The following is a 16,186-nucleotide window of genomic DNA, read 5'->3' as shown; positions in this document are numbered from 1 at the left end:
GTTCGGCTCCCGAAGAACTAGCAGGAAAGTGTGTCAAGTGTGTCTTCTGTGTAACGAGCCTAGAGAAGTTGTGAAGCCTCGTTATACTGCCACGATATAAGCGGCTTTGAATAACGAATTAAATTCCTAATTCATTAAGCCTATACCCTAAGCGATGTTTCAGCACCTTCACCCACCGCACATATTTCCTTTTAATCAAAACACAGCACTGGACAATCTGAATGTGTTTCCATATATGCAAACATAAATAAACTTTAATTGTGTCAGATCATGTCGGCATTTTGTAATGACATTAGCAGAGGAATTTACGTTAGCAAGTTGTTGAACTAACAATCATAGTAAACAATTCTTGTTTGGATATTATGATTTGCATAAATCAACTTCGTTGTGCGTAAGGAAATCTGTTTAAGGCATTTATACTCACCCAGGGTGGAAATGTTCTTGACGTTAACACGTCATTCGTAACATGTCGACCATTTGGATACACACCTGCATGCCTTCTTACAATACGTCATTATGAGGTATGCTGTATGCATAGCTATATGCCTTCTTACAATACGTCAAAATGAGGTATGGTGTATACATAACTATATGCCTTCTTACAATACGTCATAATGAGGTGTGGTGTAGACATAACTATATGCCTTCTTACAATACGTCATAATGAGGTATGGTGTATACATAGCTATATGCCTTCTTACAATACGTCATAATGAGGTATGGTGTATACATAACTATATGCCTTCTTACAATACGTCATAATGAGGTGTGGTGTATACATAGCTATATGCCTTCTTACAATACGTCATAATGAGGTGTGGTGTAGACATAGCTATATGCCTTCTTACAATACGTCATAATGAGGTATGGTGTATACATAACTATATGCCTTCTTACAATACGTCATAATGAGGTGTGGTGTAGACATAACTATATGCCTTCTTACAATACGTCATAATGAGGTGTGGTGTAGACATAACTATATGCCTTCATACAATACGTCATAATGAGGTATGGTATATACATAACTATATGCCTTCTTACAATACGTCATAATTACGGAACTAGTACAAATTGTGTAATGCGCCATAACTGGGGTTATTTGACAAGACAGTGCTGCTGTAGGTGAACAAAAACACTGCTGGGCCAACAGGAGATTCCAGAGCAGCATAGGTCCATAGTAACACAGGAACGGAATATTCTCCATAATTGGTGAGAGTTGATGGACTTTGGGTGGAGTGCAATGTTGATGGTGTATACAGGAGTTCTTTCGTCGCTAAATCCACAAACCCTGAGCTGTTGGTTCATACTCGGGTGTTGCAAATATGGATGACTGACATGAAATCGCACTACCTCAGAGTAACCACGTTACGATATTATGCTAACCTGACCAGGATCCATCACTTTATGACTGTAGACTAATCTCACTGGGATCCACTACTCTGTGACGGCATAATAATCGGTTTTGGATCCGCTGCACTAAGTAACGAGATGATAAATTGGGATCCACTACTCTCTGACAAGGTGATAATCTGATTGGGATTAATTAGTTCAGAAGTGGATGACAATGGTATTGGGATCCATCAGTTATGAAGAGATGATGATCAGATTATATCCACAACTTTATCACTTGTATTACTTCACGTTCTGACGAACTAGCAAGCAAGACAGAAAGTTCATGATCAGATCAGACTGTACACGCAATGTCAGATAATTTGTTGTATTGCGCTGAACACATTTAACCTTTGTTCAGATGTCTCTTAGTACATTAAAGGCATGTACACAGAATGGGATGAAGTGATATTCTTTGGTATTTGTTTTGTTTATGGTTCCATATGTCCTCAATACTCTTGGAACCCTGAAGCCTGCGGGCCCTGCAAACTACGTGAACAGCAAAAGAGACAAACATGTAACCTTATCTCATGCAATTATGAACTCTAAGCCGTCAGTTAGTGAAAAAAAAACATGTCAGGGGTCTCACAGGTTTCTCTGAGAACAAGCAGTGCTCTTGGAGAGAGGATGACAAAAGCAAAGGACGTAACATATTTCATATGTGTGGTCCAGGAAAAAGGTACTGGTTTTATGGGATGTACAAATCGTTAGCTTGAGAGTACAAGTCCTCTCCTGTCAGAGTTTGCCACTATATACGGGGTTGCAGTGATGTGCCAGTGTGCAGTATATGTCTTTTGTTACTATTATTATACATTTACAGCTATATATTTTTTATATTTCTGGGCAATAACAGTCGGACTAGTCAAAATATATTTGAACCAGATACTCTAATATTTTCTTTTTCAAAATCCAGATAAGACCGTTCTCGAATATTCATTTCTACAGCCCCGTGTGTACTTTACCCTTACGATATAGCAGGTGGTTGAAATTAGCATAAAGGCAAATTGATTTTGCAATCACAATGCATTTGAAGCAAACCAGCAAACAACCAATGATTCACCGGGTTTGTTTGAGGGTACGCCAAGCTTCTGTTCTCAGGAAAGGACTGAGCCTTCTTCGTGAACTGATGTCTCGTGACGTCATATGCCACTGGTGTGCATTGACAAAGGCACGCCACGCACCATCTAAAACTAGGTAATGCATCAAACATTAGGCAAAATAGTTGCTTTACATGGAAACTACAATATGGGATTCAACAAGCTTGTGTTGCAACCATAGAAACATAAACGGATGGTGCACCATTTAGACGTATTAGAGCTTGTTAAAAGTTTCCTAAAATCCTAGAAACATATAACACATCGTCATCTATTATGTAAATCACCTATAACCCTATATCACATATAACCCCACCTTCTATATTCCCTTAAATCCCTTGCCCACCACATAACCCCAACCTGTATTTTCCTTAAACTTTGTGCCAACCCGATCCCACGTTCCTACCCAGATTTTCAGATCCCTGTGAGCACCATATAGAGGGCTTATCCTCTAAGAGCCCTAGGAACCAGTGTAACCTGTTCTTATACTGTCCCCATGCCCGCCGTACGAGCAGGACTGCCGCACACGCTTCATCCTAAAGCAAACGAAGCCATCAAGTGGACTGCTGTCCTCAGTGTTGATTTTCGTAGTCCGTAATCTATAGACCGAGGCAAGAACACTTTAAACAACAAGTCGGCACAAAACTTTACGACGCCTATCAACAAAGCTCTACGTCTAAGCTTGGCAATAGTGTATGAATGTAGATGTTCACAATGATTTACAATATGACCTAACACAGGCTCCAGAGACACAATAACACCACCCTGAAAAAAGTCAGTACGCAAGGATTCAATTGATGAAATGAGCAAAGCTCTCCGTATGGACAACCAGCAACCATGATTACACGACGCCATTAGAAAGTGGTCAAATGCAACATATGTCATATTTGGGATTTCACTTTCTCAGTAAAGTACAAATTTTAGTACTTTTTTAGGTTGAGTTCCATCCGGGATTCGAACCCGCACCCTCAGAGTCAGGCACCTAATCGGAAGAAGTCGCGGTGGCTGTACAGAAACAGCTTTTCATTTTCATTCTTTGTCATATCATTTTCATTGGATGTAAAGTGATGAGGTGTGAATAGAAACCAGTTCGCGAAATCAGTAACCGTGTCCGGTAGCATGACAAGGACAAGAAAATGTAGTCTTTGTGTCTTGTTCGATACCAGCTCTGTTGGGCTTCCATGTGAACCGATACAACAATCGATCACTTCATGTTATGTAACCTGGTAGCGGAAATGTGTTTGATAATATTGTAGAGAAGCTGCTTCACCGGGACGAGGTATACAAATCTTAGAATTCAGCAGCTGTTATTGTCTAGCACGTTCAGCTACATGTGGATAATATACCTGCGGCTGTTGACACAAAACCACCTAACAGCCTTAGTAAATCGAGACATTCTGCCCCGTGACACCTATATGTCCAATGTGTCCTGTTCTGTCCAGTGGCCTATGACACAATGCCTATGTGGTGAGTTAACTTGATATTGGGTCAACAAACCTACGAGGAAACGTTGTTTGTTTGGGCGTCATCATCCTTTTCATTGCAGACATCAGGTGTCATTTGCATAATACGCACCCACAGGGCCAATACAAAGTCCTTACTTGTTGTGTGGTGTTACTGGTTGCCTGGGTGTTTATTGCACAATGACGCTCTCAGAAATATTACATGGATCACGTGGAGACAATCCAGTGCGTAAACAATCCAGACAGAATCAGACAATCCAGTGTGTAAACAATCCAGACAGAATCAGACAATCCAGTGTGTAAACAATCCAGTCAGAATCAGACAATCCAGTGTGTAAACAATCCAGACAGAATCAGACAATCCAGTGTGTAAACAATCCAGACAGAATCAGACAATCCAGTGTGTAAACAATCCAGACAGAATCAGACAATCCAGTGTGTAAACAATCCAGACAGAATCAGACAATCCAGTGTGTAAACAATCCAGACAGAATCAGACAATCCAGCGATTGATATCATGATCACCGTTCTACGAAAACTGTATACGACGCGCCAACTTCGTCTTCGTGTCCCTATTAGCATATCGTAGCGCAATGTTTCAGTCACTGGATTGTTTGGTCAAAATAGATTGTTTGGTATCTGGAATATTGCTTAATGCAGAGCAATCTATCAGGAATGTACATGAGTAGATAGTACAATGCTGACCTGCCAGTAATGTAGATGTGTCAAGAACTAAAGGCAGATATGCCAGGAATATAAACGTTGCAACAGCACAAGGTTGATCTACCATTAATGTAAATGTATGGAGAGTAGAACGCTGATCTGTCTGGAATGTAAATGTGTCAACAGCACTAGGCTGATCTGCTACAAGTTGTAGATGTGTCAACAGCACAAGGCTGATCTGTCAGGATTGTAAATGTGTCCACAGCACAAGGCTGATCTGCTACAAATGTAAATGTGTCAACAGTACAAGGCTGATCTGTCAGGAATGTAAATGTGAAGATAGTAGAACGGCGATTTGTCAGGAATTGTTATTTGTCAACAGTACAGGGCTGAAGTGTCTGAAATGAACATGTTTTAGCAGCACTGATCGAACTGTCAGTTCTGTCGTTGATGAACAGACAACATAAGAATAACGGTAATGACACACACATATGTACACATGCATTTTCAAGTAATGAAGGAGCAAAGATTTGCTCTGAAACGTCGTGCACAGAATTATATGAAATTCAAATTTTTATTCATAATAACGTGTAATGTATTCAAGTATGTACCCAAAACGACACGGCAGTGTGACCCTATTGGCTCAGCTTTCACATTCGTGTTCCAAAATAAAGACCCTACGATTACCTTACACAGCTCACGGTTGTGTAAGTTATTGACAATTCCAAGAAACCGGTGTAGTGCTACACAACAGTCGCCTCCCTTGACGTTTAATCAGGGTCCTTACCTTATATAGCTCACCGTTGTATAAGTTATTGACGGTTCCAAGAACCTGGTGCTGTCCTACATAGCAGTCGCCTCCCTTGACGTTTGATCATGGTCATGTGCATCCGTCTCCATCATTCATAGGATCCCCATGCTGTGTAAAACCGGAAATCCAGTTTACCATTTTGTGGGAGGGTATATATTGTATGATAAGATAAACCACAATGTTTAATGGCAGTTTGACTTTTCCAGGGCTCCTGCCCTGCCCCACATTGAGGTACACATGTGGCCACACCTTCAGCATTTTGTTCGCGCGACTGCCTCTGCTCACCCAGTAGAAAATAGGTACCCGGTGGCATGTCATGACTACTAACCTTCTAGCGCCTCACGGGCAGCCTGGGTTTTCTGGGATGATAATGTCCATTGTGTTGTAGGCGCTTTGAGCGTGGCCCCACGGCTTTGGGTTCAGTGCTATAGAAGTGGCCTTGTTATTTTTAATGGTCACATTGACATCGCGAAGTCTGGTATTTTCATTTTCGTAATCTCCATGAGTGAGTGAGTGAGTGAGTGAGTGAGTGCGTTCGTTCGTTCGTTCGTTTGGGTTTTACGCAACCCAGAGGAATATTCCATTGATGCCGTCGCGGGGGACACCAGAAGTGGGATTCTCACATTGCACCCATGGTGGAAGGTAAGACCAAGATATTATCTTGGGTAGAAACAGTTAGGAGATAAATATCATGTGTTGGCCAATTTTCAGGTGTTATTGAGTATTTGGAGCACGGGAATGCATTTGGAACCGACGGCGTCATTCCCGTGCTTCAAATACTCAATAACACCCGGAAATTGGCCAACACATGATGTTTATCGACATTGTAAACACAAAAGTGAACCAAAGGGTTTTACTGTCTGCACTCGTTTACATCGAGTACGGGTACAGCAGTGAAGTGTCATCAGCAGGCCGTTTCAGCTGGTTCCCATGGTAACGTCTGGAGTTGCTCATTTGTGACGTCATTCTGACTTTACGTCACAATATGATGTGAATTACGTCACCACTGTTGATGACTCAACAAAACAATTGTTTGCGAGGTCAATGCGCAGTGAATAGTCTTGCAGTTTCCGGGAATCTAATACCATTTGATCATGTTTTTCAACCAATCAGATTACAGAACACAGTGACTTTTGGTTTACAATGTCTAATATTCGCCTCGGGTTAAAATTCCACCCCAACACACAATCAGACATGGTACGTTGTATAACAATGGCTGAGCACACCACCCGTAACACAACGTAATACGTCAGACCACCATACAAGCTGTATTCACTGCAGTTCACTACATCGGTCTAGATTGTAATAGATCTTGTACAAGCTTTCAGCGAACAATTTGAGATATTGAAACATGACTTCATTTGCGTGATTTATGTAGCATTTGGGTTATTGACCTTGTCCATTGTACCAACACAGTCTATCTGCAGTGTTTTCCATTCCAGCTCAGTGACCCTCAGCAAACAGAAAAAAAGAGAAACACGATCTCAAATGAATTGTTCGTACAGACACTTCTGCCACTTCCTTCCTACACAGTCACAATCAGTCGTGGGAATATTGAACACAATAAGGGAGTCGCCAATACAAACGAATTTAGATTATATTTGCCATACTACTATAATAGTAAAAGATCATTCTAAGCCATGATACAAGGGTGACTGCCAAAGAATGGACGAAAATGAACCGATCCTGACTGGCAGGGTTTTTCCAAGTAAAGCTCTATTGACGCAAAGTTAAGTCAAAATGATGTTAGTATATAGACATGGGGGCGTGTGCCATGTATAAATCTGGCTTTTATTTTATAACAGAGGCACCATTGTAAGAGTATGTTTGTATGAGTTGTATTCACTTCGTGGCTTCAAGTGAGAATAAGAGGTTACATATGCTGTAGGGAGGGATATGGTGCATGACATGCATCAGCTGATGAAGGTTGGAGAAAGGATATCATGCATGTTAGGTGATTCCTACAGCAGCCACACTGATACCGTGATAACGTGTGGTTCCAGTTTTCTCCTCCAGATTAGAATTAAATCTTCTTTAAGTGGCATTTTAGAAGTTCGTATGATGAGGATGAAGACTTGTATGGATAGACAACTCCTTGCAGTGGATGCTGCGTTTCCGTGTAGATTCTAACACTGTTATAAAGCAAAATTCTTATCAGGCTGTGCAGTGTAACACCCAGTGTTTTATATATGTGTATATATATATGTAAGCTGTGTTGTGCTGATGTACCGTCACGATCTCACAACCGTCAACATAGAAATGACAATCAATGCTTAGCCATGACCATACTATGGCCATTTTTAAACTGCCCAAATACAGAATGATCTTTGTCCTAAAATTTCGACAACCTTACCAAAAATAGTGGATGCAAGTTCGAGAGCAGCAGTTGGCCAGATAACTGTTTGACAGTCAGTACTTGGGGAGTATTAGCAAAGGCAGATTCAGTTGGATGTACCTGTTGATTCACCTGTTGATTTATCTGTTGATTAAACCGGGCTACATTCAGTGTGGAAATTGAGGTTTTAAATGTTGCACTTAGCCCACTTGCTCTGTCATAAAGAGATGCTATCAAAGTAACTTGGCGGATGTTATCCCAACATTCTAGTGATGGCTTACACGCTATGAACGGGTTAGTTCCGCTGTATCAATGTACATTTCAATCCTCGTAGAACCATAATAATGTGGAATCCATTGGAGAGTTCCGCCTTCTCAAGCTACGGAAACCTTCAAGTGGTGTTTACTCCATGCCGGTATAACAGTGGTTGGTAGTACGTTCCAGCTGACGCACGATCGGGACAACAGATGGGGAAGTGAGTTTTATAATGTTTACTTGCGGCAAATAGAATACTTGAGACTGTGCTAAAGGTAACAGTACATGTAAACATGGACACCGATGGTGTATTCCTGAAGATAAGCCAATGCCAACTGTGGTGTATGTCTGAAAGTAAGCACATGGCAACTGTGGTGTATGTCTGGAAGTAAGCCCATGGCAACTGTGGTGTATGTCTGGAAGTAAGCACATGACAGCTGTGGTGTATGTCTGAACGTAAGCACATGGCAGCTGTGGTGTATGTCTGGAAGTAAGCACATGGCAGCTGTGGTGTATGTCTGGAAGTAAGCACATGGCAACTGTGGTGTATGTCTGGAAGTAAATACATGGCAACGGCGGTGTATGTCTTGGGGTAAACACATGGGGAACACGGTGAACGATGGTGGTATGCACATGGGGAACACGGGGACCCACGGTGACTGCCTGGTGAGTAAGCACGTGGCAACAGTAGTGTATATGTGGGAGTAAGCACGTGGCAACGGTAGTGTATATGTGGGAGTAAGCACGTGGCAACGGTAGTGTATATGTGGGTGTAAGCACGTGGCAACGGTAGTGTATATGTAGGAGTGGTGTATGTTTGGGGGTAAGCAGACTGGAAGGGTGGTGTTTGTCTGGGAGTGAGCACATTGGGAACGGAGGTATACACACGAGGAGCTCCAGAGACCTAATTTAGATAGAAATTTAACATGGGGTTCTTGAGGTCAACTCCAAAAGGACATAGAATTTAAACATATTAAAAAGGAACATGATTCAACACACAGACACTCTTATTGGACACCTCACGGGGGTTTATAGGATAACCGATAGGATCGATGCATCAACCTAAAAGAAGTTACCATGGACGCTCTGATAAGGTATCCCGGGGAGTTAACTTTGGCACTGTTATAGGGTGCCCACAGGCGTTAACACTGACGCTCTAATAAGCTATCCCGGGGAGTTAACTTTGGCACTGTTATATAGTCGTGACATAGTTCTCAGTAAAACTTACATGAGGTCACAATGAGCTCTGTACTGAATGAAGAATCGCGTGAGCTGCGACATATTTGAGATAAGGATCTAGGTGAATTCGAAGTAAAACGATTCCTCTTCCAATCCCAACAGCACTTTCTTAAATGCGTTTCTAGCAACATTCGATTACGACATAATGTTGCTTGCTGCTGCATTCCATTCTTGACTCAAGAGGACTCCGGATGTATATACACTTTTAAATGCAGTAGTGTCGTGTTTTCATACTACCGGGTACAATCGACGCTAGGCTAACCCGGAAGTGTTCATCAAAACTGTCACGTGAAGTAAGTTTTGAGATTTAAACCATGCTCTAATAAAAGCTTAATATGTACTTATAGCGAGTGACCGATGGACAGTGCTGAAACAACATGCGTTAGGTTATTTTTTAAAAGATGATAAATCCTTATTTTCCCCATCATTTCAATTCACGGAAGTGACAGTCAACGCTATCGTGATATCTGTTAGGAAAGCACGGGGAATTTTGTGTTTTTACCCAAAACGAAAAAACCAAGTGACGGTTATTCGGGGCTATTTTTGTACCCGGCGCCGTAAGTTTGGTTTAATGCCGCTTTTAATAATGTTCCTGTTATATCACAACAAGAGGCACCCATGTGGGAATCGAACCAGGGTCTTCAGTGTGACGAGCGAACGCTGTGTTTACAAGCCCTCTCCGCTGGAAATAACTTGACGGTATTATGTGTAACATAAACATACGCCCAGCGCCACAGATTGGATTCCCCAAACAGGAACACTTTTCGCAGACCATTTATTGTGATAGCTGCTTAAAGCCATACTCACTCATTCATATGAGTAACCGGTGATAACCGATGACCGACTTGGCATTTCTTAGATTAATGGTGTCATGCCCGACGTTGAGCATAAACGTACAATGTTGTCACACAGACTACATACATAGTGCGTACGACATCAACATAAACGTACAATGTTGTCACACATACTACATACATAGTGCGTACGACATCAACATGAACGTACAATGTTGTCACAGAGACTACATACATAGTGCGTACGACATCAACATGAACGTACAATGTTATCACACAGACTACATACATAGTGCGTACGACATCAACATGAACGTACAATGTTGTCACAGAGACTACATACATAGTGCGTACGACATCAACATGAACGTACAATGTTGTCACACAGACTACATACATAGTGCGTACGACATCAACATGAACGTACAATGTTGTCACACAGACTACATACATAGTGCGTACGACATCAACATGAACGTACAATGTTGTCACACAGACTACATACATAGTGCGTACGACATCAACATGAACGTACAATGTTATCACACAGACTACATACATAGTGCGTACGACATCAACATAAACGTACAATGTTGTCACAGACTACATACATAGTGCGTACGACATCAACATGAACGTACAATGTTGTCACACAGACTACATACATAGCGCGTACGACATCAACATGAACGCATTGCTGACAAACACGTATTCATGATAAACGGTCAATAGTGAGGAGACCTTTCGAAGTTAATACCCACGAATGTGAATAATGTTCAACGCCGCTTTCAGCAAAAGTGAATGGAGATCTTAGCCCATCTACGACCTGGGTCACTCTCAAACTTGACAGTCCAGATTGGCTAAATTACCCGATCTACTAAACTGTTACCCCTACGGCAAATACTGGATACAAAATGTGTATTCTCGAAAATGTCTCCATGAACCTCGCGAGGAGGGAACAACGTAAGGGGAACCATCGCAAGGCCTACGCAGCGATTGTTTTAATATCAGTCACTGGTTCGTCTGGTCTGACAAATCACAAGTAGTCACGCACATCAGTAAAGTTACTTTCGTCATGGAAAGAATTGTCAAGAACAGCGCCAGGTTTGTCAGCAGGCGAAGGGTTCGTAAAACGCATATATACTCCTCAAAAAAATAGGGGAACTGTACTTTCAATGTACGATTGTCGAAATTATGGATCAGTGTTGATACAATAGTAATGCATGTTTTGAGAATGCATCACCACATGGATTTCATTCAAAGCAGAGCTGTTCGTTCACTTATCCCACTTGTTTGGTGACTGGAGTATGACTATGAAAATTTCAGGTTTACAATTTTTAGTCAGTAGTGTGTGATAACATGAACTGTTGCTGCATATACAAGATAAATGTCATTGTAACGTTCCTCAATGGAAAGGACTTCAAAGTTCAGGTTCAAATACTTTTTGTGGAGAGAATAAAACCGATACAATCAACCCGGATGTAGCCCGGCTGAGGTTTGATATTATTAAATACAGTCATGTGAAGCTTGTGGCAGTTTGGGTATTCCCATTTAAATATCCAAAACCAAAAAGAACTCGCGAGACATCTATTGATATTGCTATTTCAAGGCGCATCCGGGTTAATTTAAAAATATGTTTGAGTAACATGTGTCATATCGGGGATTACACTTTCTTAGTAAAGTACAAATTCTACTACGTCTGTGAATGAGTCCGACCCGTGAAGGTCCCGGGGTAGAATATAGGCCTTCAGCAACCCATGCTTGCCTAAGAAGGCGACTATGCTTGTCGTAAGAGGTGACTAACGGGATCGGGCGGTCAGGCTCGCTGACTTGGTTGACACATGTCATCGGTTCCCAACTGTACAGATCGATGCTCATGTTGTTGGTCACTGGATTGTCTGGTGCAGACTCGATTATTTACAGACCGCCGCCATATAGCTGGAATATTGAAGAGTGCGGCGTAAAACTAAACTCCCGTCACCTTGATTGAGTCCCATCCGGGGACAGTTTGTCTGCTGGCGATCAGGTTCCTCACTCTGAGGGTGCGGGTTGTTTTGTTTGTTACAGGATAGGAAATATGTGTACGGCTAAGTTCCTTAGAAACTGAGCCAAGACAAATATAACCATATTTACAAAACACCTCAAACAAGTGCTACAGAAAAGGACATTTGTTATGTTTACAAACGGATGTATAGTGGACATAATATATTCTGGTGTATCCTCTCCACACAGTGGTCAAATACCGAATATAGGCCCAGTATTCTTCGATCGTCACTTTCTGAATCGGTGTCTGAATCACTTGCCGGTCCTACTTCGATCACGGTTCTTTCAATTTCATCTTCTCCTGCAATTCCCCATTGCTAGAAGCCTTCCATGGTTTGAATATCTTTACAACGCTCGGACCGATTGCATACTGAACCCCATTTATCACACATCTCACCATCAAGCCGCCAATATTTGGGTACCATGTGGTGTGTGTGCAACAATATTTTTGTATTTGCGCACTGTTGTTATCGTTGCCAAGAATCGTCTAGCTCTTATTAATTCGAACGGTTGCCTGTTTCTTGGAAATGACCCCTTGTCCTGCATACATACGCATTAATCTAATCTGATAAGACAGGTGGTTCACGTGATTTACGCACTTCTCGGCTACCGTTAACTTTCGTTGGATTTGTTATTAAGGTATGTTCACAAAACTGGCTGAAGTATGACGATAATATTCACAGATCGGAAGGGAAGGGCATCTAATTGCCAATCAATTTAGTTCCACGAATACGACACACCTTAAAATCAGACGGATACAACAGCAACAAATAGTGTCAGTCCTGCGTCTGTGTTGCAATGACACACGCCTCGGTTGGGCCTCTCCCATATCTCAGCAATACGCGGGTCACAACCGCATCAGTCATACAACGCGGTAACACATAATATTCACAAAACAGTCAAACAAGCTGTATAGGAACGGTCCTTAAAAACAAAATAAAACGGACATAACTTTGTTAGTGTGTCGTACAGACCCTGAAGTATATATATCCAAGAAAGCCCACTCAAGTCTAGAAAATGTGGCAAGTCTAGATTTCTTTAGTTTCAGGAAAATGAAGAACGTCTCGGGGCTCCATTTCATTATATTATTTTTTTTCACTATGAACGTTTTTTCAGTAAAATATGTTCATTTCAGAGACTAGCTGTTAGTCTAATAACTTTGTATGCAGATCTATAGTGAGGCTACTGACCCTTACGTTGAGGTGAGGCAGTACCGCGACTATTTTTAGCTCATAGCACGTTCCTCACAAGTGAAAGGCACAACAACGGATCTGCAGAATTATTAATCCTTGGCAGGTCGAAATTATTTCACCGAAGTCGAAGTCCATTATTTTTAGACTGAGCGACCACATCTTTTCCTTTTGCTTTCGGGAAACTATCGAAATGTGTCGGAGATTCAGCATGAAATCCCACTAGCCATATTGCGGTGATCGCACATGCGCAGTAGCGGCCTTTCTGCGAAATTGGGATTTCCCAATAACTGTTGAAGGATTTCCTCGAAATGTCTAGTATAGGTTGTTTCACTGCTGAGCGGTGTTGTTGATAGAGCGTTCACAGCGATGGAAACGGTCAGTATGAGTTTGACACTGACTGAGTTCTCATCTCTCATTAAATCGCTCAAGAGGGGTAGTGAAGCAGTACATTGTGTATCGGAATGCCCCCTTCAAGTTGCGACCCAGTTCACAAGGCAATGTGTAACTCACACGACAGCGACCTGCGCCCCGCGGACTTAACCGAGCGGGGCAGCTGTGTTGATGTACACTTCCATGACATACAGAAATCTTCACACAGAACTCTGGCGAGTCCAACGCGAGAGCCACAGCACAGAGCAACTGATGTATCAAAAGAAAATAAGGATTATGTTTATCAGAAAGTGACGTCTGAAACAGACTTCGACATCGTCTTAAAGAGTTTGTGCGATGCAAAAGACAGCTGCTGGTATTACGGTGATTGTTCCAGTGCTGAGGCGAAGGCTGTTCTCAAGCATCAACCGAGAGGTACGTTTATTATCAGGAACAGCTCCGATCCAAAATATTTATTTGCTCTGAGTGTGAAAACGGAGAGAGGACCGACTAGTGTGAGAATTCGATATTCTCGTGGTTTATTTCAGTTGGACTGCGAAGACCATTTAAAGAACAAATTACCAAAATGTGAGAGTGTGGTGGGACTTGTCAATTTCCATATAGCTTTGAGTAAGAGTAAAGTGTTCAAGGACTGTCGCTGGTTGGAGAAATCAGGAAGCAGAGACATGCCGGTGTACCTGACACAACCAAGACTGAACCAGGTCCCTTCTCTGCAGCATCTCTGCAGACTAAAAGTGAACTCGTCGCTGACAGATCTACATTTCCCAGAAAGATCGACTCGACGACTTCCTTTGCCCAAAAGTATGAAAACCTTCCTGGAGGATTACCCTTACACTATATGAAGACGTAAGGGCTTCAGACCTCTAGTTATTGTGATAATGCGGTTGTTGTTAAGTCTCGTTATGATAAGGTGCGAGACTTTGGGGGCAACTTGAGGTGGAATGTGGATTCTTCGAAAACTGTCAGCTCCAGGAACTTCCCAGAAAACACGTAATTACGTCACACGTGGATTATGTGTAAAGATAAGCAGTGGGTACAGTGCACAGACAACCAGGAGGTTACAGTGTGCAGAAAACCACTTGAGTACAGTGTACGGACGTATTAACGCACTATAACGAGATGGGGTATATTTCTGTAAAGTGGAGATGCTATATGATAACAGTGTCTACAAACAGGTGTTCAGATTCCCATCTAAAAGACACCATATGTTTGTCACTGATGTGGATACGTGGTCCATGACGAGGTAATATACATGCGTCTGTCCTCATCTTCCATCAACACACGAACACTGGGGTACGTCAACCTCATGGCCGAGACTCATGCAATCAAAATAATCAGACAATCGATCATGACAGTGCACTAGTGCCCCTTAAAGTCACTTTAAAGCACTCCCACTGTAAACTTGCCATTTTATTTTAATTTATATTGTATATAGATTGTTATTGAACCACATTGTACATATTTACTTCATGTGTAACTGTCAGTGTAACGAGACGCGAGAATGAAAATGCTCTTTGCGGTCGTTGTCACAAATAGTCGATGTGGTTAGACGTGAGATTGTCCATGCATGTTGTGGTCGCTGCTAGGTGGATGAGTGTTTTGGGGATGTTTTGATGTTTATGTATGTATGGAGATGTGAATCACTTGAAATTAAAAACAACAGACATTTCACTTCATTATCTTATTATTTCAATTATGGTTCGGCGTGGATTTGTGTTCGCCCTTCCACCAGCGAGATAACTGAAATAGTGATGACCGTACAAAGTACTGAAAACTATACATTAACGTACTAACATATAATCTAGTTTCATGTACCGAGCAGAGTATTCAAAAGTACCAATAAATGTAGATAAGGTATGGCACAGGGTGAACTTAGGTTTACCTGTGTCAATCGTTGATGGTTATCTCAACGTCACTTTCATATGAGGAGGCATCCATATGACAGTCCCTTTAAATGCCCACGTTACGTCGATCGATCCAAGGCCGGGTATGGCCTGCCTTATAAGGTATGGTCCTGGGTGTATTGCGGCGAATGTTGCATGTGCGTCACAACTAATTATATACAGCCGAATCATCCTAATGTCGCTGTTGAACTGGAGGTGTGAACACCACCTGTTCAGGATAGACACATGGTGGGGCTGTTGTTATCCTCGTCTTCTCACAACAGACACGGGGTGTCCAGTCTGAAGACGTGTCACCTGAATTCGAGATTTGTCACAGATATACTCTTTACTATCGTCCATACATAGTCCGGGGCAAAGCCACACAGCCAGCAAGATGGGCCTTAAACTGAAGACATATTATTTTGATTAGGTTGGGGTTTACCAAAGACACGCCTGTGCACAATGTTTACCTTTATACGATGTTTGTAGCTGTGAATACATAATGTGTATGAATAAACGGGGAATAATGTTTGCCAAGGGCCTGATGTAGCACCTGCAACTAGTTTACCTTTCAGTTAAACTGGGATGATAACTACAAAGAAAAATTAATCATTAATTTATCATTTTTCTT

General features: G+C 41.8%; 1 protein-coding gene across 1 annotated transcript; it reads left to right on the top strand.

Annotated features, from left to right (window-relative positions):
• The first annotated feature begins 13,572 nt into the window (after nt 1-13,572).
• On the top strand, nt 13,573-15,343 carry LOC137285185 (suppressor of cytokine signaling 2-like). Its single transcript, XM_067817426.1, has one exon. The coding sequence runs from the start codon at nt 13,744-13,746 to the stop codon at nt 14,512-14,514; it is 771 nt and encodes a 256-aa protein (XP_067673527.1). The 5' UTR covers nt 13,573-13,743; the 3' UTR covers nt 14,515-15,343.
• The last annotated feature ends 843 nt before the right edge of the window (nt 15,344-16,186 follow it).

The sequence above is a fragment of the Haliotis asinina genome, chromosome 5 (assembly GCF_037392515.1).
Source record: "Haliotis asinina isolate JCU_RB_2024 chromosome 5, JCU_Hal_asi_v2, whole genome shotgun sequence".
Taxonomy (NCBI): domain Eukaryota; kingdom Metazoa; phylum Mollusca; class Gastropoda; order Lepetellida; family Haliotidae; genus Haliotis; species Haliotis asinina.
The sequence above is the reverse complement of the archived record's forward strand: the minus strand, read 5'-3'. Positions and strand labels throughout refer to the sequence as shown.